Source organism: Linepithema humile, chromosome 4, assembly GCF_040581485.1.
Source record: "Linepithema humile isolate Giens D197 chromosome 4, Lhum_UNIL_v1.0, whole genome shotgun sequence".
NCBI lineage: Eukaryota > Metazoa > Arthropoda > Insecta > Hymenoptera > Formicidae > Linepithema > Linepithema humile.
Genome location: NC_090131.1, coordinates 19,897,221 through 19,920,738, shown reverse-complemented (window position 1 = coordinate 19,920,738; position 23,518 = coordinate 19,897,221). Strand labels below are relative to the sequence as shown.

At 38.9% G+C, this 23,518-nt stretch overlaps 1 protein-coding gene across 2 annotated transcripts in view; it reads left to right on the top strand.

Moving 5' to 3' along the window:
• Positions 1-23,518, top strand: part of LOC105672893 (neural cell adhesion molecule 2) — a 197,873-nt gene that overhangs the window by 117,958 nt on the left and 56,397 nt on the right. For both annotated transcript variants that reach the window (XM_012368141.2, XM_067354513.1), the window contains 2 exons: positions 10,955-11,087; positions 15,228-15,436. In XM_012368141.2, coding sequence (XP_012223564.1) covers positions 10,955-11,087; positions 15,228-15,436 — 342 coding nt within the window. The remainder of the gene's footprint in view (positions 1-10,954; positions 11,088-15,227; positions 15,437-23,518) is intronic.

The window sequence follows — 23,518 nt, the reverse complement described above, 5'->3', positions numbered from 1 at the left end:
AATCTTTACAATGGCGTTCTTTTTGATCGGCATTTTTTACAATGTAATGGCTTAAAAAGAGTAAAATGAAAAGAAAATCCGAGAATGAGATTACGCTTAAAATGGCTTTTAGAAGTAGACCGTTGCTTTTTATTCGTTTCATAATTTTATTTTTCAATGGATAAATACGGATTATATTAGCCTAAAAATACTATCCTCCTTTTAATTGTACAGTTTTTTTTTTACTATTTGATGTATTTTTGTGAAAATTTAACCACAAGTATTTAAGGCTACCGATATTATTAAATGCAATTTGATTTGATTTTTTATTATAGAGATCACAAAAAGATATCTCAATGTGCATTTTTTACAGTTGTATTTTTAACAAACAACTGACCTAAAACTGTTAATTTTCTTAATCATGAATTCTACCAGTGTTTTAAAAACGTACCCGTAATGCATCAATTGCTGCTTTATGAGTTATTCATCGTCAAAACGAAATAATATTTTTCAGCTCTGTTTTTCATTACCAAGTTAGTAGTTAGTTATTAATGAAATGATAATTTTACCAATAGAGATTAATTTATAAGCAATTAACAATTACAGATACACAGATTCCTGCTATTTCTTTGAACATTTAAGATCGACAACAATAACGGACGTGACAATACTAGAATTGAATACACATTTATTGGAAAATAATACTTCTGTTATACATTTTTATCAGATCTTTTTAGAAGCGGCATTGCTCGTATCCATATGATGCCATGCACGATACAGGTGAATTGAACTGTTGTTAACTGCCGGCGAACTGCATATTGTCTCGTTTAATGCCGCGCTATTTCGCCGAGAGAAAAGTGTACAATGTTTAGTCGCAAAGTCGCACGCGGCGAGTCGATCGTGGTGTACAGCTCATGGAGCCAATGCATCGATAAACCGTTGACACAAACGGGAGAATAGAATAGGTCTCAGGTCCGCGACACGACGATCGTCGTCGCGCAACAACGTCCGACTTAAGATCAAAGTCGATACCCATTCCAGGCTAACTACGTTACCATGGAAATCTGGGACGGCGCGCCGTTTCCGCGGCCGATACTCTGGAGCCGCCGCGGCTGACTCGGTAAATTCTACAAATGGAATTGCTAGCCAGGACCACTGCGTCGTTGGTCCAGTGCGTCCAGTCAAAGGGAATTAGCGGGACAACGTCAATATCGAAGTCGAGAGAACGGAGCGACGGTCCACCCAGTTATTTTTCTGCCATAACAATACGGGAACAATAACCGCTGCTTTTAACTACGCGAATAACGTGCAGTAGATTTTACAGTAATCGGAATCCATATTTTATAATTTTTATTTTTAATTCGCCGTATTAATCATTCATGAATTTTCTCTCGCTGACGCAACGGCCGATGCTTAATACTGTGTATCCTCATATTGTCTGACTAACGAGACTGTACTACTACTGAAAATTCTTACGGTCTTTTTAATCTCTCCGACAACTTGGTATCTCATTAATGTTTTTTTATTCAACGTGTAAAAACACGTAATAGCGATCGTACTTTTAGGAAACACAACAAACCATTTGATTATAGTTGACAACTTTCAGTTGGTTCAGTAATTAAATATCCGACATAATTCTCAAGCTATCCATATTTTGGCTCCGCATGCGCGAATGTGCGACAACTTTGAAGTTTGGTCGTATAATCGTTTCCCTGATGGCACGTTATTCATCTTGTGAGATGCGCAGATATCATCGTGGTACAATCTGTAACCGCAGTACGTGATAAAACTTGGTAAATGCGTGTAATCATCTCTGAGACGCGGCTTACAAGGCTTACATCATAAAGCACGGGAACGATGAAAGGGGCTGCGACAAAATCTGCGATGATGACCGGATGCTGCGTGTCATCCAAGAACGTATGCAAAATCTTGGCGTCCGCTGGTTGAATGATCTGTCAGTTTTACGGATTTCGAGCGTCATGTTATCGCGAATCACTTATACGACGAGTTCCTTGTCGAATTTGCGAAGGATAAAACGAGAAATACTTATTCAATTTACGAACCTACCATTTCACGATGACATGCGCTCTACAATTTTCTTCCAGCACTTACACGGCTATAGAATCATAAATATCGAGCGTCCGTAAAGCGTTGGTGCAACCGTTTGTTGACAATGCCTTTCGTTTACTCTCCTACACAACGCGCTTTTAAAGTCGAGCAGACATTCTCAGTGATTATTAGCTTCGACAACAAGATTTAATTACAATCAAACTGCACACACTCGAGAATAACGGAAAATAATTCTCTTATATACTATTCTTTATTTTCACATATTATTTTTCGTGTACAATGTTGGATAAAATCAATGCAGGTTCCGATAATCATAGTATTTCTGTTTCACAATATCCTTGCTGTTCTCTTCAATTATGTATTTACGTTTTCCACGATGTTATGTTCGTTATTTGTTATTTAATTAAACGTACTGTTTATATCAATTTCCTATATCCACATATTATTCTGACAGTCTGGAATATATCTAGTACGATACGAATTCAGGCCGGTATCGGTCGCGTTGGCTAATGGCACTGCCAACCGTATTTTCATTTAACACGATCGTAGATTTCAAAGCTGCATAAATCACCATCGGCTGTCAGCATTTTTTGATGATTAAGCTGTAAGCTGCGAGGCAAGATTTATAACCTGCTCTGAGAGGTATGGTTTTATTGACGACTCGGAGCAGAACGAGAGTTCGTAAGCCGTTTGGAAATATTCCAGCGACGGCTGTGTTCATCCTTTTCTTATAAGAATGTTCAATTCGGTATGGCCAGGCGTCGCATCGTGCAGAAACGGGAGCAAGCTAACGATTAGTTGCATAAATTATTCCCATCGCTAGTCAGATGTATCCATAAATCCAGAAATAATTCTTCAGACATTTAGGAGTTGTTGTGCACGCTCATTATAGATTTTTCACGGCGCGATTTAACTGTGCCGGAAAGCGTAGAAAAACAACTCGCGCATGATCGCTGCTTCGCGCTGATGAAGTAAACGTTCAATTATCGCCAATTACCAATTATTATCGCTATACAGAGATGGAGATTGACCGGCTCATGCGATTAATCAACGTCACTCATGCATCGCGACGCCATGCAAAAATAACAGTTTGCTATACTATGTCGCTGATTCGTGTTACAGTCCTGTGTGTGCATCACCGGTGATCGCGATGACATGATTTCATAATGTAAATATGAGGCATGCTTGAAAGCATGTAATAATCATAAAATTACATAATAATGTTATGAGTGACATTTTATCAGTGATGTAGCTAATTTTATACAAATAGAAAAACAATATTGGATCGCGGAACACGAGCTGGCAGATATAAAAATATATTTTTACGAAAAAGTCACAATTATTGTTTTTTGACATTACAATATGCAAATTACAAAATTTAATTATTTTTTTCTCAGAAAAGAGAAAAAGGAGATAGTAATAATAATATTTGCAATTTTTCCCTTGCATAATTTTCCATTTGCTATTTGTTAATAATTTTTTATTAAAGCTTTTTCCAAACGCAATATTGGCTTTCTGTTTGTAATTCTTGAATGTCATAATTAGAAGCGGAAAATATCAGACAAATCTAAAGTATTCAGCGCCTATTTTTTGCGACGATAATCTGACGGAAATATATGCATCCTTTCTCCTATCAAGGAGTATTTAGAGTGGTCGCGCGTTGTAGGATGTTTCAGATAAATGAAGAATGACAGCAACGAAGCAGCAGCGAGCGACTTCACCGCACCGTTATTGTCCTCGATATGACATGCATGAATAATATAATTCACCATTAAATATTCCGACTGATAAATAAGTTGCATGGAAGCGTATATATAGCTGACGTTTGGGGAATCGCGAGATGGCTTTTTCCACCACATAATTTACTGGGAGATAATTAAAAGAAATATAAAGCTAATATAAATATTAAGATAATTAAAAGGAATATAAATATAAATATGATCAAAGATTTCTCTTTGAATTTTTTCGGCGCAAAAAAGTTCGAACGCAAATGGTCTCAGTTTAATTGCAAAGCTATATGTATATTCCACGTACTTTTTTATTAATTAGTATTAATCAGTATTAGTTTACATCTACATTTCCATCGCCTTACTCTTAATATATTACAACTCGCATATTTGTCCTAGCTTCAATCATATATTTTCACAATGGATAATGCGTATTTGTATATAATTATATATATATAATCTAAAAAACATCAAAAAAAATTTAATAATCTTTACAAGTAAGCTTTACAAGTAAGCTCGACATGTTAATTGAGATTCATCATAGATCAATCCAAGTGATGCATGTTATATCGAAATACATTATCATCACAAAAAGACACTTATGAATCACGTATGTAGCGATATACGCAATATGGCGTACGTGCGGATTGAAGATAGTGGGATATATCGAGGAATATAGAAATGTCGAACAGAGTGACGGACGGAATAAGAGAGCGTGACGTGCACGGAGAGATTGTTTGGTGAAAAATGCTCCCGGGGGCCGACAGTATCGACGTCTTCGAGAAATTAAGTTCGGCCAAGAAAAATGAAATACACGCCACGGGGCTGGATGGAAAATATTTTGACAGAATATCACCCGTCCAATAAGGGAACATCGTAGGTATCGCTCGATGGGGAACGTCGCCGACGCAGGCGCGCTTCGCATCATTGCCGTCACCGCAATCAACCAATTAAACCCTCACGCTATGTAATTTCCTGAATAATAACGTACGCCGCGCAAGTAGCATTATATCGGTTATTTTAATCACGCTCAAACATTCAAATTTTGCAGAGCCGATTCGATGAAATAATATCTATGATGAAATAATACCGCGCGTTGCTCGTAGATTCTTGTAGGATAAATGTCAGCACTTGTTATTTTATCAAATATACCTGAAAAGTATATTTAAAAAATCACAATTTTTAATTTTATACAATTAGATTTATTATTTTTTTTTTTTTTTTAATTAAATTCTTTATCGTGCAATGGAATAAAAGTTATTACTACACCATTCAAATCAAACGCGTGTGTGAGAGATATCACGAATCCGGTTGATTATTATAGCCTACTAAATAATGAATTAAGCAATCTTTTATACGTACCAGAGAATTATCTCAACAGCGACGGTTCTCTGAGTGTTCTCCTGCCCGGATTCTTTAGGGACCTCTGAGATAGTGGGTATTACGGAATCTCTCGTCCATGAAACCAGGAGAATCTCGCAAGCTCAAGCACGTGCTACATCAACGTACCGCTTATTGCTATGCATTGTGCAAATTGACAAGTCAATTTACATTGGCAAAACCAACGTGGTCGGCCGGTCGGGAATAGGCGGACAGATCCCTCAGGACGCGCGCCGTGACCGAGAGAGAGAGACGCGATCCCCGGTTTCACCCGTACCGCGGATATATCCGGGATGAAATGGTCCGGGCTTATATTTCCGGCATCAGGCTCGATACGCCACGAGATCAAACTCATCGTTGTTAAATAAGTCCTGCGCGCGTGTCGGTGTAGTTAATAACGGGTCGCGATCGAAACGCGCGAGATCCGACAACTTTGTCAACGCGTTCGCGCGTTACAAACCGAATTCTCAATGCGGTCGGATTAATAAATTGCCGCTCGTTGGCGCAGAGCATCATTTATGCAATTCGCCACATTTTAATACCTTTCGCCGGATGCGATAATAACGCAGCGGCCATGCGCGACTGCCGGACGGTCGCGACCCGTAATTATTAAATTTCAACTTCATCTAATGGACAGAGGAATTATTGAAATGCCTCTGTATGCAAATAGAATGCGTGACGCGCCGCTAATACGCATATCTTTAAATTAACAGAGGGATTACAAATGTAATTTCCTAGAAATTCAACGCGAACAAACGTGTCGTGTTTTATTTTACAAAATTAAATAACATGTTAATCTTAATTTGTCGCTTTTGCTAAATGATCAGAGTTTGCATTGCCGTCGAAGAAAGTTAACATTACCACCAATGTTTTTTCTACCTCCGCTTCTCTTCATTCATTCCGTGTCATTTTGCGCTAACCATCACATACACACACACGCGAACTGCATATTGTAAAAATGACAGGTGAACGTGACTAAAAAGTTATAAACGCTTTAAAAACTATAAGCACAATGTTACGCGGGCGCCGCTCGAAATTGAAAAACGTTAGCGCACGACGTTAATGCAATTCTGCGGTGTTTGACATTAGAGAGTACGCTTTAGCTCGGGCGCGTATTTGATTTATCACACGCCAAACAACGGACCGTTCTCGTTTCGTTCATTCAACAAGGTTTTTCAAAATATCACATCCGACCGCAGAAGCTGTGTGAAATTTCAGAAGCGGGGGATTTACCGTAAATATTTTCCGAAAAATCGCGCGCGATAAAATGTACGAAAAGTCATCTGATCAATCTGTTTCGACGAGCAAACGCTGCCGCTTATACTGCATATAATAATTGATTTAAAGCTGAATCGAAATATTAAACAATAAACGACTGATCAAAAGAGTACGAGAAATGCTTTTGCTACGTATAGTTTATTCAAAAATGCATCTATGATGCAACGATGCGTGAGCTACCGCCGCGAATAAATCCATGAATTTGTTCAAGCGGTGAATAATGCCGCACACTCGGCCTGCGAAACATTTCAATTATTATAAATACATTTTTTATAAATATATATCCCAGCGCCAAATACTATCGAGCAGTATTTAGCCCTGGGAAACCGATCCGAATATTTCATACTTGATATAACATTCGTGACAACGCACTATTGTGGTGTGGTGGCTTACGTCATTTACAGTCGATGAAGTATTTGTATATTTAATGCATTTTCTAATGCATTGAATTTGGCAGTGTGTGTCGCAGTGCGTGCACATTTGTATGCTGCATATGGAGGTTGTCTGCATATGCATACGTTTCTCTCGCGTTTCAACGCGCGAAAGCTTTACTTTACATTATTGAAATATATCTGCCTGTGAGTCGCATTTATAATTGACGCCGAGCATAATTTTAGATACGATAATGTGATGCCTAGGAGATGTGTTTGGCATATTTATAGTTATTAATTACACTTATTAACAAAATTGTGCGCGTACTTAATCACAGCCGCTGAGATTTTCGGGTACCCGCGATTAGGAGCAACACGGCTGCCATGCATACTTAGCATTCTCGGATTAAGACTATGACTTGAATACGCTTGGAATATACTGCGATACCTGATGCGCGCATTAGACGCTGCCGAGCGTAAAAGCGCGGAATAATCTTGGCTCGCGCGCGCTATTTACAACAATATCGATATGCTCTGTTTCACCAACGATAATTTTGCATTCTTTAAACTAAAAAAAAAAGTCAAAGTACGAGATATTATTATTTTCTGAAGTTTCCACAAAATAACTGATAATAGTTTAAAATGCAACTCCCAAGCGAGCTTAATCAGTTTTTGATACATTTTAATTCATATTTTTATATTTTTGCATTGACATAATAGTGTAAAAAATAAAAAGTTTTTAGAATTTTCCTCTACTCTTTTGAGGAGTAAAGAATTAAAACCACAAGACACAGCCTTCGGGTACACTTGCGGTTTAATTCTGAATGCTCCGTCTACGTCGACCGATTCGCGTCGTTAGGGGCTCTATGTGGGTCAAATCGGAGCAGGCCGCCGGCCGCAAAGTCCGAAGCCTACACACGTCCTCTCTCTCTTCCCTTTGATATTATCGATTCAGACCGTACGGTGTGCTCTCCTGGCTGCTGCTGCTGCTGCTGCTGCTGCCGCCGCCGCTGCTGCACGACAGCCGTTTACGTACATGCTTCCCGCGATATGACAAACAGCATGACGCAAGCGACGCCTGCAACGTCGCCGATATAATGCACACGTGTCGTTGATACGGCACGAAACGTCAAGACGTGTTTTCGAACGTCACTATAACGATCGAGGTAGACGACGAGAGGCAAAGCAAGGCGAAGGGTGCGAATATTGGCCGAGACCAAGGGAGACATGAGCATCGTACATCCTTTCGATACAGGGTGTCTTGAGAATAAAGCATAACGCGAAATTAAAGTGTTATGTGTGTGTGACTACTATATGATAAAAACATTTTATTAGTTGAATTAATTTCGGAGAAAATACGTGATAAACTATTTCCGAAATTTATATAAAAATATGCATTAATATTTGTGAAGTTGATTATTGAGCAACATGAAGATAATTAATAAATAAAGATGCATTTTATATAGTATACCTACATATCACAAGAATAAAATGAATTTTTATAAACGCGCGACAAAAGCATAGCGGAAAATACGCCATTTCGAGTCCCACTGGAGCGTGAGGGCTTATGTTAGACGCGATGACACGGTACACTCTTACAGACGTCTCAGATACGAAAGAAAACGGAAAGAGCATGGTCTCACGTGGCACAAGAGAGAGAGAAAGATATTCTAACCATCGGTGGGATGGTACCGGAAGCCATTACGCGCATCGAACAACGAACATGCGCAACAAAACTGCTCGCCACGCCTGTCGGCCCGATAAAATCATCCGCCGTTGAAATGCGCAGCTAGGATCCGCGGTTGATATCTTCGATGCATCGAAGTGGCAAACGAGAAGAGGAAAGAGAAAAAAAAGGAGGATTTATCTGGGAACCACGATGTGCTGAACGCGGCATTTCGAAGCGAGATTCCTTTCTAATGCCACGCTGCGGCGGCGGTTTTAAGTCTCGATTTTTAGGTAAATCCGCGGAGTGCGATTGTGAGATGCGATTGTGTGGCATCCATCATACGACGTTAATCCGATCAGGCAGTCGTAAGACATAATACTCTAATTTCCTCCAAATTTACGAGGGTTTTACAAAGACACATCTCATATTCTCGCCAGCTGCCGAATCAATTTATTGGTGAATCCGTGTGATCCGCTCTGTTCATCCTCTTGACGGATCTTCCGCTTTGTGACTACTTTCTCGGCATTATGAATACGATTACAGGGAATTTTGGTCAGCTAATAATCATTTCGTCGACAATAGCATAGCTTCTTTCGTATGTTTCTACCTGCTGTAAAGATACGTTGGCGATAAACTGAGTGAAAAAGATCTCAAGATTTACAATTTTATTAAAACGATAAGAGTGTTTATAAAGTGTAGGAAATTTTTATTTTTATTTTTTTTTCTTACAATTTTACTTTTATTTATATTATATTTTTATTTTATTATATCTATATAAATATGATGAAACTATATGAAAATATATATGATATATTGTTGTGAAGTCAGCCATTAAAAACAATCGAAGCCACATTGCAGGCTCATAAATGTCGTGTGCATTTTTCTGAGTCCTAGCACGAGTTATTGCGTATGCATGGTTTTTTCGTTGCGTAAGAAAATAATGGAGACCAGCGGTACGCCTTCAGGGCTTGACGCGAGAGTGTATAAAATGAGGCGTTTTTATCGAGCGAGCAACGTAATTGTAAAAAATTTTATTTATGCGGAGCTACGCTGCAGGACGACGCAAACGAACGCTCATTGCATTTTAGAGTCCAGCGCAAATTTTATTCCTAGTAAAGGGCGTTCTCGGATAAAACTTTACTCGTCGACGCAACTCGCGGCCTGCTCGATATCTTCTACACTGAATATCTCGGCGAATAGTATACAAAAGAAAAAACGGACCACCGATACGCCATCGTCGGAAAATCGACGTAGCGAAACGAGCACGAACTCCTGTGATGACGTCTGCTGGAATACCTTCGTGAATGGTTTAAAATTTCTCGTCGTCGTCACACAGCAACCACGTATGCTGAGAGAAAAAGAGAGAAGTGAAGAGGTAGAGAGAAGGAGAAAGACATCATAAATAACGATCATTTAATTTCGATCGAAAGGATTGCCGTATTTCGCAACGCGAACAACCCGCACGCGATACTCCACCGACCGAATTTTATCTTCACGAGCATACTGAATTTTTACGGCCTCGCTGCGGCGTATCTATACGCGAATACATCAAAGCTTTCGTACTGGTTTTCTCGTACAATATGCAGCCGAAGACATTTTATCGAAAATACAACGAAAGACCGAAAAGCCTTTATTTTATGAAACGGATATGAAACGTCTGGCTCATGATGCTTGTAATAATAGCTGTTAGTATGCTATTTAGTTATTGTTATCACTCTTATCATTTCAAAATTATTTCATCAAAATCATTTAAGCAAAATGAGCAAATATAATTACTGGGATGCGTAAAGAAATTAGTATTTCCATTTTGATTTCCATAATAATATAAACGCCAGAATACAACGCGCGAATTTATTTTTACTGATATGTTATCGTCGCAACAGAGCTACTAGATTATTACAAATTAATGAAAGTATTTATCCTAATATTAAACACGATTATGTATACGAGCAGTATCAGCGAGCAATAATAGGCTGATACTTATCGCATTATGCAAGCGTTTACGCATCGCCGAATAATATAATCACAGAGAAATTTACGTGGAAACAAAACAAACATGATATGTAATTGCATACAAAGTGAAAGGTTATTCTAATAGAATGAATTCATTTATATGCCGCGCGAGCAAATTGCATTTTTTTCAATATATGCAGGCATATCGCCGTCCGATTTGGCAAGTTACATTTTTATTGCGTACGTGTGTAAAATAGCGATTTTCTGATTGTTTCTAAAAAATAAATCAATTCTGTAAAGAAATTTTTTAAAAAATATGCATAAAGTTTATATTTTATTAATTAGCCATCTTATATATATGATTAATATAAAACATTTCTGTTATTTTTCGATATTTGTAATGTGATAAAACTTGTTTTGCGAAAGTATTTTTGCATTATAAAATGTTAGATTTTTAAATCATATTTTTCGAAAATGTTTTCCTGTCTCTGTCAAACCGAGTCTAACTGTTCCGCATTTCTGTTTAGTACCCATATCACACATCGTGGCACTAGTCGGAGATACCACCTATCTTCCCTGCGACATATCAACCACTCACGAGGGGGACTCGGTGCATCTTGTGCTCTGGTATCGCGACGATCTCGGTACATCAGTTTACAGGTAAAGTGCAATCAATCCATATACAGGCGAACATACACATGCGACCCCGCATACATATGCGCATGTACAGCGATCTGCAAACTACTGCCGGTCGTTTCTCTGTCGCTACAGAACGGACTGCAAACAGCCCGTCGGCACAATGCGAGATTGGTAGTCGCTTTCATCCGAAAATTGTCTTCGAACTCGATTTTCGCCGTCGCTTCGCGTCGCTCAAAGAATATATATCTTGTTTGCGCGGAGTCACCGTTGAATATTGCATAAGCATCGATTTGAAGCGATTCTCGAAAAAAAGTCTCGTCGATGCATTGTCAGAAATTGCATGATTACTGTGCGACAAATAAACTACCGGTGGGAACGTTAATATTATCGCAAATAAAAAAAAGACGCGAAATTGGATTACCGTCCATGTCCTTGAAGAGACAGAGCGCGAGGCTCGCCGGTAACGCTTTTTAATCACCGGTTTGGATTCAATCCAGAATTATGTAGATTAAATTTTGCGGCTATGTTATGCACAACTGTTACTCACCGCGCCGCGACGCACATACTAATGACAGCGGGGAAAATAGCGATACGGCCGAAAATGTATGTTTATGATTGAAAAACGTTTAAAAAGAGGAAAGCAAAAAAAAATCAACGGCGCGACACGCGGCGGTATATTTTGTGTGGCTACGTCGTTATTCGAGGTCAACACAAACAGATTTAAATGTTTCATATGATTTTGCACGAGATTTTAATTACCCGTCACGTGCCGCCTATCAGATCGTTTATGCGATGCCGACGATACAACCAGACCACCAGAGCGCGGCTTTTCGAGCTCGTCAGGGAAAATGCGATGAGCGCGCTCGTAGATAACGAAATTTCGCGATAGTTTCATCGACGCGCTGCGCCGGCACGGCGTCTTAACCGGGTTAATCCCGGTAGACAATAAAATTGCGTCCATCTAGTTTCCCTATCGCGCGCGACGTGATTTTTCCTCCGGTTTAATTTTCTCTCACGTACACCATAAACTACGTGAACTATCCAGGAAACAAACAGATTGCATCTTGTATCTCAATATTTTGCTAATGCATACTCGAGAAGTTAATTATTGTCCTTGCGTTGAAAGCACTTTTAATTGCTATACTAATATTAAAATAATGAAGATTATTTGCACATTAATAATAACTTGTCGAGTCAGTTTACTTTGTTAGATTTATTAAGATGATAAAAGTAGGTTTAGAAATATATATAAATATGTAAATAAGAGTAAATCCAGTAGAAGATATAAATAATTGGGCGTACCACAACTTTTTCTTAATGCCTCAGCAGCGAAATCCGATTTTAGATCCACGTTTAATGTAAAGTTATTGCATACCGATGATATATTGTGTTATTTATAAACAAACCTCTATTTGCATCGCAGATTAGCGGCGGCTGTATTACGTTAAGTACTTTATATTTCAACGCCGTTGCTGCTTAACATGCGGCTCTCGCTCCACCTACACCATTATCCACTTCCTTTCATAGAAAAGCAGAAATACCGCATGATGCTGGAGTATCCTCTCGGCCCGTCGCCGCGCTCGATTTTAAAACCTTTTCAAATGTTACGATATATAACTCGTCATGCGGTGAAGCCGGTAACAGTTCTTAAAAGGCAGAAAAATAGCAACGACACTTAAGCGGATTCGCTTGTTCGAATTCCATGGGGAATTCGCGTTTGTCCGGTGGCGCTAAGTAGGAAATATTTCCATTTTCCAACAATACAATCGCGCGAGTGGAGAATATAAACGACGCGGATTCGCGACTCGCGCTTGGAATGCTAATAGATCGATTATTATACGGGACTAACAATGAAATATATTTATTTGTCCGCGCGCTGCATTCTACCGAAATATTCCATCGCGCGCTATCTGTGCAGGAAAATTGATCAAATTTTATCAGATTTTAATTTGTAACAAGTACTTGTTGTAATAATGGAACTCTGATATGAAAAATACGACAAAATTTGACATGAAGATTTATTTTTAATTTTTAGATGTCCAGAACTAATTAATTAAAAATGACAAACCATGATTTTGCACTTTTTTCTCCATAAAATCATATTTGTTATATTTAATTCTGAATATATGTGTCTCGCTTACACTTAGCGATTTATGTCAAGCGCCATCACACAGGAGAACGGAAAATTCTCAAGAGTCAAAAAATACACTGCAATCAGTAACACGTCATGTAAATCATTAGGCAGTAATTAACGGCAAAAGAGAATGCAATCGCCGCGAAACGAAATCAATTATGGTAGTATAATTATTACAATTTGATAGCGTTCACGGCTTGAAATAATGATCGCCCGCGGTAACGATCAGCAGAGGAACTTTAATTATATGCCAATTACATGGGCCGCGATAACGCGCTGGAGATAGAACGCGATTTAAACTATGTAGTATGAAATCCCCTGCGAATTTTAATTTATTCCTTCGTGTCGATTGATAGATTCATTCTCGAACCGCAATGGAGCAACGCTGATAAACATTAATCGATATTACCGCGATAATGACGCCCGCTGTGAAAATCGCCACTCTCATCAGAAATACATATTTTCTAAAATCGCGTATCGGGTCACTCGATGGACTATCGATGAGTGCAACACGTGCCATCCACGTTACTGATGGGTTGCCGTTGGAGTCGACGGCCGCTAAAACGTCGTTTCAGCGAGTTTGTTTTGCGAGCTTTTTTGTCGTCGATGCCAGAATTTCGATATTCGCCATAGAAACGTCGATCGACGACGAGCAAAGCCTGGTGATATTTTTTCGTTAACTTATTTATCTATACTATCTTATATATTAATACGTAATATTATATTATATAATTCTGCATATCAAATGCTTCTTTATAACAAACACAAATTAAAATTCCATTAAAGTAAAATTCACTTTAAATTAATTGAAGATTATAACTTTGCCTTATTTCTCCTAAAGTTTAATTCACGAGAAACTTTTTATTTTCAATTTCTACTCGAAAAATACAGAACTCGATATTTTCCTTAAATAAAATTAATCAGTGACAAGTCGAAAAATTTACCATGGAGAAAATAATGCAATAGAAGTAGAACACGGTGTTTTCTTGCCTTTAATAACAGCGCCTCGTCTTTGTCAGCCGTCGGCGTCTTTACAGAACTTTTTGCGTCGCTTTAAATACCTCTCTTATATCGATTTAAATGTCTTTCAGCGAGGCTTGCCCAGTGAAAAAAAAGTCTCGCAACAAAAACATGAAAACTTCGTTGTATGACGGGATCGTAGAGAGAAAAGTTTGCAGATCGGCGCAAAACCGACGACGCAGCATTGTGGTAACGGAAAATCTCTGTGTTACAAGAATTGTAAAACAATCGGTTTTGCGTTTGTTTCGTTTGTTCAATGTAAACATTCGCGATGTTTTGGCTTTGTAACAATTTTCAATGTAAAACAAGTATTAAGTGTATTTTATCTACCATGAAATTATTTTTGCCGTAATTCAGCGACCAATATCACAATTTTCAGATAGATATTTTTATTCATGCGCCTATTACTGCGCACAACATTATTGCAAGTCGCAATATCAAATTACTTCACTTTATAACATTTTGAAGATCTCGGAAAATTATGTATAAAAGATAGTTTATATAATACAATATATATTATATTATACATGACCTACACTTTTTAACGATATCACAATAGCGCTTCAGCTGATGAATTTAATTTTATTCGCATTTGCGAATTCTATCGAAATTTAATCCTTCAATCCACATCTCTAAAGCATGAATTATCATATTATCATCATTATTATCAGCTGTTAAATTAATTTATACGTATATTTTAATATGTAATATCAAAAGATGGGAAATGAATATTAAAAGACGAATTAATCCACTGACATTAACACGATCAAATTCTCTATTAAAATACTTTTGACACGTAACACCGCGAACTCTCTTTTATTAGAAAACAAAAGAGAAGAGGAGAGGAGAATACGCGTCCATCATAGGTGCATTGTATCCGTTATTATCCGTAGATAGATTATGCATTGTTCAGAGAAGATTAACGTAAAACGATAGTTCAGCCAACGAGCTCCGCTCGATTATTAATTACCGACGCTACGATTACTCATGTGATCTTTACGTTGCAGCGTCGACGCCAGGAATCGAGCCGCCGGTCTCGCCGAAAGATGGTCGGACGACACCGTGTTCTCAAATCGCGCCTTTTTCATGCTAGAAACCGAGCCGGCGCAGCTAGGCGTCGAACACATCAGAGAAGAAGACGCCGGTATCTACAGATGCCGCGTCGATTTCCAGATTGGCCAGACGAGGAATTCGAAAGTCAATCTAACAGTAATCGGTGAGTTTTTTTCCAATCCATGTAACATATTAGTCTTCTACAAGAAATTTTTATGAGATGTAGAATATTTGAATGTCTAAATTAAAGATGCACCAAGCTTATCTGTCGATAAGCGAATCTTTGATCGATTCAATTAAGTTTGACCAATGGAAAAAACTTAAATTGATAAAATTATCAATTACCCGCGATTACAGAGAGAGAGAGAGAGAGAGAGAGAGAGAGAGAGAGAGAGAGAGAGAGAGAGAGAGAGAGAGAGAGAGAGAGAGAGAGAGAGAGAGAGACGTTTTCGTAACAGTCACCGCGCTTCAGATACGAAGAAGCTCGAAGTCACGTTTTACAATGAATGATGATATAAATTCAAGATGGAACCTAGAAGGTTCTTGCAACTCCGTATAGCAGATACGATAAACGTTAGTGTTTTGCGGTCGGCACGGACTAGTCGTAAATTAGCTTGGCAACTTCCAGCTCGAATTTACGTTATCGTTATTCGAAACGAGACGTCGCGAAAACTTCCTGTTTAGCTGTCTATTTTTAATCACACTAACGAGGAAGCCTTCAGAAGAAGGACTCCAAGTAACCAGAGCCAATTGTAACTTTGTCGGAGCTTCTCCCTCTGACATAATTACGCCTTTCATTAATACCCAATTAGCTGCTCGAGCGCCAGCCACTCGACGTGTATTACGATTACGCTAAAAATGACGCAAAAGTTCTACGGGCTCCGTACTGTTATAAGTACTGTTTTAAAGTTACGTGTCGCCGTACTTTCGCAACTTCACTTCTCTTTAAAACCCGTCGTAAGATATTGCGAACGCTTCAGACGAGGGTTGTAAGGATCAACTTGAGGCTCATTGCCGGAAGTCGCCGAAAAGGACTTTTACTAGAATTAAAGCCTTTTGATCTTTGAGAGAACGAGGCAAGCACCGCGTGAACCAACAGGTTGCAAACCAGTCCGCACAAACGATAATTATTTGTAGCTTTTGCAGCGATCCGATGACATCGACTTATATAATTCTCGGGGAAATGACATATAATGCCGTCTAAGTAATTTACTTACATAATAAACAGTCTCGAGTTTCGCTCATTAAAATGTTATTATCGATTCTAATTACATATAATTACGTATAATTGCTAATGCTAATTCTAATGAAATTTCAATCTTCAGCTTGTTACAAAGAAAGAGGAAATCTAAATGTGTATGAGCGGACCTCTGAAAAAGTGTCATCTTGTTAAAGTGTCACCTTCCGTGCCATGTTAAATCGTAAACTCCGGCAAAAATGCTAATTAGAGCAGTTTTTAAAATTTATTTTTTCTTTTAATTATATTTCAACGCATTATGCCCTATTTCCAACCATGTTTTCCATTGTCGTTTGACGTGACGGGCATTTCCAGCGCACTCCCAACAAAAGAATCGCAAAACGGCAATTAAGCGGTGTAATAAATTCGAAATAAGGTAGACGGCCATCGAGGCGAAGCGAGCGCCGGACGGCAGGGAGGATAGAACGGGCGGGTGGAAGGAGAGAGAAAGAATGAGAACGGAGGTCAAGGAAAGAAAAAGGAATCCAATTAACAATTCTGTTGAAAAGTTATGGAAACGCCGACGGGCGAGCGTGCGTCGCCTCGGGATTCGCCGCTGGCCGGCATGCGCCAAGGAATTTTTCCCGCGGGGTAATTAGTTCCCCCGGCGCGTCCCATCCTCGCTAACCCACCGACATTTCACACGTCCTTGCACGAGCTGTGCTTACTCGTAGATATTGCCGCCGCGTGGTAAACCTTTTCCAGATGAACGCCAATTAACGTGCCTCTATTCCCATCGTGCTTTCACCAGTAAAATTGCACGCCGCCGACTCGCTGATTTTCTTTTTCCCTCAGCAGAATGTATAGGATGTCCCAACTGGCGGCTGAATACTTTCCATTGTAAATTCGCTAAGAAACACAGGGCTGATTCACCAAGATTTAATTTCTAATTTTCACTTTTTAAGTGAATTAAACACTTGTCAACACAGCACTTATTAGCATTGCAAATCAAAGCGTTGTGTGAACTATCACATTTCTTATTTAATTGCAAATAACATCCTTAAAAGAGTATATGCCAACGACAGGACACCCTGTACATACACAATTACGATCGTCAGCGCGCTAGGACGAAAAGCGATTATTCGTGACACGGGCGAAAATGGGAGCGCCATTAAATGCCGCACGCGAGGAATTTAAATCGCACTTCTTTACGGGCGCATCCGCGTTCCGACGCGTATTTGCTCGTCGCAGCCGTCAAAGACTCTGGACGCGGAGAGACGCGTATTCGCCGAGCAGGCAAAGCTGGAGCTGCACCCGAATCAGATACGTTGTCGCAAAAATGTCGGAGAATGTCGTGTTAGTGAATAAACGTGAAAATAGGGCGATTCGACTATTAATAACACATATTTACGTTTTCTTAAGACGACACATTTTGCATTTAGAAATATAACGGAAAATGGATCGATGGAACGAGTTGAATTTCGTTTCTTGTTCAGTGAATAAAGAACTCGGATAATAAGAAAATATTTTAATAATTTAATACTTCAAAAATATAATTTTTAGACTTAAGCGTTTTAATTTTATTTTTATATAAACTTTAACTTTACAAAGAAAACGGAAAAAATAATTTGAGTATTTTGTGATAATAATAAATAAAATATATAAACTTTTTTAATAAATAGTTAGGTCACTCTTTCAAAGATTGGGCATAGTTTGGCCAGTAGCACGTCGTATTGCACAAAGTAGATATTATTCCCCCATCCAATAGACAAGATAGTTTCGAAAGAAAGTCTTCATATCGGCGCCACAGACGTCCGCAAATATCCAATTTGTCATATTTTCCGCCAAAGATAGTGGTGTCTGTATCACGACAGCTGCCCAAGTTGCTGTATCGAGGAACTTTGTGTCTGACAGTGGTTTCAAACAAAACAAAAAAATAAATAAATAAAAGGAATAAAAGAGAGGGTGGAAAGTTTCGTATAGTCGACGGGTACCAGACCTTTGGCCCAAAGTTAAAGCTTTGGTAAACGAGAGCATTTATCGTACGAAGACGGTGCGTTCCCTTTCGACCAAACAAGAAATACAAGGTATTCCAGTTCCCCGAAAGTATAGAATGCAATTCGATAAATTTTCCGCGAGATACCAACCGGTTTCAGAACGGCATACCTCGCAATTTCTGTCGGCCAATATTGACGTTTCAATGCGCGGATAACGCGCGTGCAAGCGGACATAAATTTTGTGTATTTTGTAATTTTGCAAAATAATGACGATGTTCATCGAGAAATGTTTGCGAATATTTTATCGTATTTTCTTTAATAATTATTGGATTAACATTACGGATCATCAATTATTGAATGTAAGCGTAATAGCGTCCAAGCGCTTATTTTAATTATACATAAAACGATAAAACAGTAGAATTGTCTACTCTACATTTCATTTCAATAAAATTATGATTTTACAAACGATTTTAATATTCCTTACTGCAGTAAAAAGGGGAAACGATGTTCACAAACAAGTTCCACAAATCGATTTTGCTCAAGTATATACCTATCAGTTCTCATTTAAACAGAGATATTATATCATGCTTTAGGGTTTCATAAAATACGAGCGGAGTGAAGATAAGGTAAGGTATTCTCGGGTAACCAACGGGGGAACCAGAAATCGGCGCAAAAACTAAAGAAATGGCGGCTCTTCGCATTAAGACTTCCTCGAAGTCGAGCTATACAGAAAACGAGCGCATTTATCTTCACGAACCGTTGTTTCTTTAAAGTACGGGAAGAATGGAACGGAAAAAGCTGCGAGTAGTTTTTCACGATGAAAAAGATAATACATAACTGGATAATATCGTTTGCGTTAGCCGGACCTGCCGTTCGCTTTTACTTCTGTTCAACTTTGTAATCATGATAATCGGAATCTCGGGTAGATGCGAACTGCCCTTTCTCCCTCCCCGCTTTCTCAGGATGCAAGGATGCCGTTCTATCCTATAAATGTTTCCCTCTCGCATTCGCGACGCGACGGTGTCACCCCCACGTATGGAGCGTGACACCGTCTTACTTCGCGTCTCTTCGCGCTATCTGATATTGTTGAGTCATGGAAACTCCATTTCCGAGTGCACGACAATCGTTGCGTATTCAGCGATATATAATATAAGCGGAAAAGAGCTTTGTTTACCCTGCCACCAAGGAAAATATTTTGTTTCAAGTGCACGACATAGTATAATGCTCGCGAGCTCACTTCTGTTGCATTATGATTAATGCACATTGCGCTCACCATTCGAGGATTTACCTTGTGTTCGTGGTTCTCATTAACGAACAGTTTACCCACCAGTGATACTTTATCATGATTAAGTAAAATAATCGCAGAAAGAAGTAACGTGGAAAGAAGGAATATGAAGAGAAAGAGAGAATGATCTAAAATTTTTATTCAGCGAAGCAATTATTTCTGTGAAGTCAACATTTTTAGAATGAATGTAACGTATAAAATTCTAGCTCTTTTTCACACACATAAAAAATTGTAGCAATTAATTAAAATAATTAGTTAATTAAATTATATATTAATTAATTAATTTAAATAAAGAATTAAATAAATATCTAAAGATCTAGAACATTAATGTCACATTTTCATTATAAATATAAAAATGTCATGTAAAAGCAAAAGTTTAATTTCACAGAAATTAAATAATCTTGTTATAAATTAAATTAAATTAAATTTGACGTATTAATTTACATGAAACTTATGAAAAGACAGCAAAATTTATTGCTAAAATCGACATATACACAGATATTAAAATGGTATCGAGTACGATTTGCATTATTTAAGCTGTCACACAATCGGGCAGTTTTGCAAGATATCATTTTGAATGGCTTGGGATGAGAAAAAATTGTCTCTTCACGAACAATTCACATTTGGACGTTCTCATATCTAGAACTTTCGGATGACAGGCAATTCGTCTCGGCGTGCCAGTTCGTCGGTATTGAAGCGAGAGCAAAAAGGGCATACAACATATTTCCTCTCTCCCATGTTAAAGAAGGAGGCCGAATAACTTGGCAAATTTTCCAGACAGAGACACACACACACACACACACACACACACACACGCACACACACACAGAAATCATACATCGCGCATGGGAATATCCGTCACGGTCTCTGCTACAGAATGTTGGTGTCGATATCACCAATGTTCGACTTCCAATATTGGAGCAACAGTGTGACCAATTCTTCTCCCTTTCGGTTACGTAAACCAGTGCCAGAGTATCGAGTTCGGCGCAAAACAACAGACGTAATGTCGGATCGACAACCAGTCGATACGCGATACAGTACCACTCGACTCGTGTAAATCCGCTATAAGTTCACTCGGCCGCAAGCGCGCTCTTAGGACTCCTCGGTTTATTGGAAACCGTAGGTCGGCACGTCGGATGAAAAAAAAAAAGAAGGAAGTGTCGACGCGGAACGTGTTAGTCTCGGAAGTTATATTTACTCGAATCAAAACCCTCTTTTCGATGAGTGGCTGGAATTACGTAGAGCCCGGGCAAAATAAAAACCAGTCAAGCGCGGAAATATAAACTTTTCAGCGGAGAGTAGGAAACATTTCATCCCTGCAAAATCTGACATTATATCCGACGGAGAGATCTTTGGAGAAAATAATATCTTCAAAGCACAAATAAAGGAGCGAGAAGAGAGAGGATCGCATCTGGCGCGCCGTGCGATAAAGAGATAATATATCGCAATCAGGCCGGCTCGAAATCGAGATAAATTTAAGTATGATTATCGTTTCCCTCGTAATCCGTGAATTTTCAACGAGCATAATTATTCTCAAGATTATACTGGCGCTCGTTCCGCCCACACTCTCTAATGAGCGCGGCCACTCGGTGAAATCTGAAAACGTATATACACAACGGGCTATAATGATCGGGGTAAAAATTAACCGCACGGACGATAACCGTAAAGTGTAACTAAAGCAATAATAATTTTCAAGCGGATTATAAGATTCTCGATCCGACGCTCTCGACGCGGTTCGTATTCAGCTTGGCTCTCCCATAAGTTCGCTTCCTTTCATATATACATGGTGACCGTGGAGGAAGCAGATGCCAGATTTCGGCGACATGTTATTCAAATGATTAATAAGCAGAAAGCACCATATGAAACATTCACTTCGGCTATAAAATTATGAAATCGGAAATTTAAAATAATTTTAAATATTATACAATAAATAACAATGTGTTGTAATAATAATTGAAATAATAATATTGTTGATTGGATGCGCATTGATTATGCACATGATGATAGAGGAAATTAATTTATATTAATGTTATATATGACGCCTCAATTGCGAGCGCATTGTTACGCAACGAGAGATTTATTTAAATATTAAAACGGTACGGTCGCGATCCGGCGAATATTTTTCCCAAGACACCCTATATAATCCGAAGGTCCGGGGCTCTCCTTACGACGCTGGATACGTTCGATTTGCTCGCTCGAAAGTTACGAATGGAGATCCATCCCCAGAGGGGGCCGAAGTTTTCAGTATCCGCCGATGCTCGCCCTCACGCCCGGATTGTTCTCCCGAAAGGTAATTGATCTGGATTTGCCCGCTCACGCCTTTTCCGCTGCGAACTTTTAATAGTATTTTACTTCTAAGCACACCGCGCCCCGCGCGCGCTTTCGGCGACTGATGCATCCCACTTCGAGCGGTAACCGAGAATCCGTCGATCGGGGTCCCGGCAACTTTCGCCCAACGGAAGGAAAGTTCCGCTTCGGCAAGAATTGCCGAAATTCTTGCTTACTCACTTACGCCGTAAATGTGACTTTAATGTCGCGGATTTGCGGTGAGAGTGGATCGTTATCGTCGTTGCTTTGGCATCGCGGCCTTTCTCAAGACGTCTTTACCGAGTGAGAGTATTTTATCGTGCTCCACTTTACGCCCATCCGTTCTCCGGCGATGTAAAAGAGGAGAGAGAGAAAGAGAGAAAAAGACCGAAATATCTCCCCGCGTAAAATATCTTTATTAAAGTTCCGAACGTATAGCGATGCGTATGCGATGACTGTTCCCTTGTAAAGCATACAACGCCGTCTTATGGTAGCCGTGAAGCTCTTATGTCCCGCTGTTATTTCACCGAGTGAGATCACTATGCTTTTTACCCCCGCTCTCACGAGAGAATATCTCACGTTTCGAATCTCCGATGTGGATGAATTCAGACGGAGCGACGGGATGGATCTCTGAGAGAAGTGCGCGCATAAATTTTACGGCGGCTGTGGTGCCGCTGAAGTTTTTAAATCCGGGAGATACGTAACTTTCTATGAAAGGTTTGCTCTACATATAACGCTTGGAAATTTTTTTTTTTTTTTTTTTTTTTATTATACACTGCATAATAAGCACGCGTTCTTAAAGAAAGAAAAAGAAAAAGATTTTACGGATAGAATTTAAACTTCAACTTGAGTGGCTTGAATTTGAGATTTCGCAATATCGAAATTTTCTAAGTGCTTTTTTGTTTTTCTTCGCACAGAAGATTTCTCAAGCAAATCGGAGAATTTATTTTCTCTATTAAAAAATCTAATCAAAGATTTAATTAGATCTACTGAATATCGCAAATCTGAGGAGATAAACGAGGTAAATTCTTTATATTGCCTCTTTTTATATCTCTTTTTTATATCATCATTTTAATCATATTATTTATTCCATTATTATATCGACGCAGTGCGCAATTTGTAGTATTAAATTACAACGACGGAAGGCCGACGTAGTAGTACAGCGCGATTACATTGATCCATTTCTGAAATTGAAAACTGTCAGCGCGCACCTGCTACGTGCGTGCGGGATAAACGTAGCGCGGAAGTAAATATACAAGCGGAGAAGTACAATCAAGTTTTTAGTTTCTATCGTTTGTTGGCAATGCGCTGTAAACAGGTTCGCAAATATAATTCTGCGGCATGACGACACATCGGATATAAACCGGTTAGATGAAGTTAATTATCTCGGTTTTTGTATTAAACATCCGCATTTTTTTTTTTGTTTTTTTGTTTGCGGAATTGAACGCTACGAAACGTAACGCGCGTGATGAAAAATTG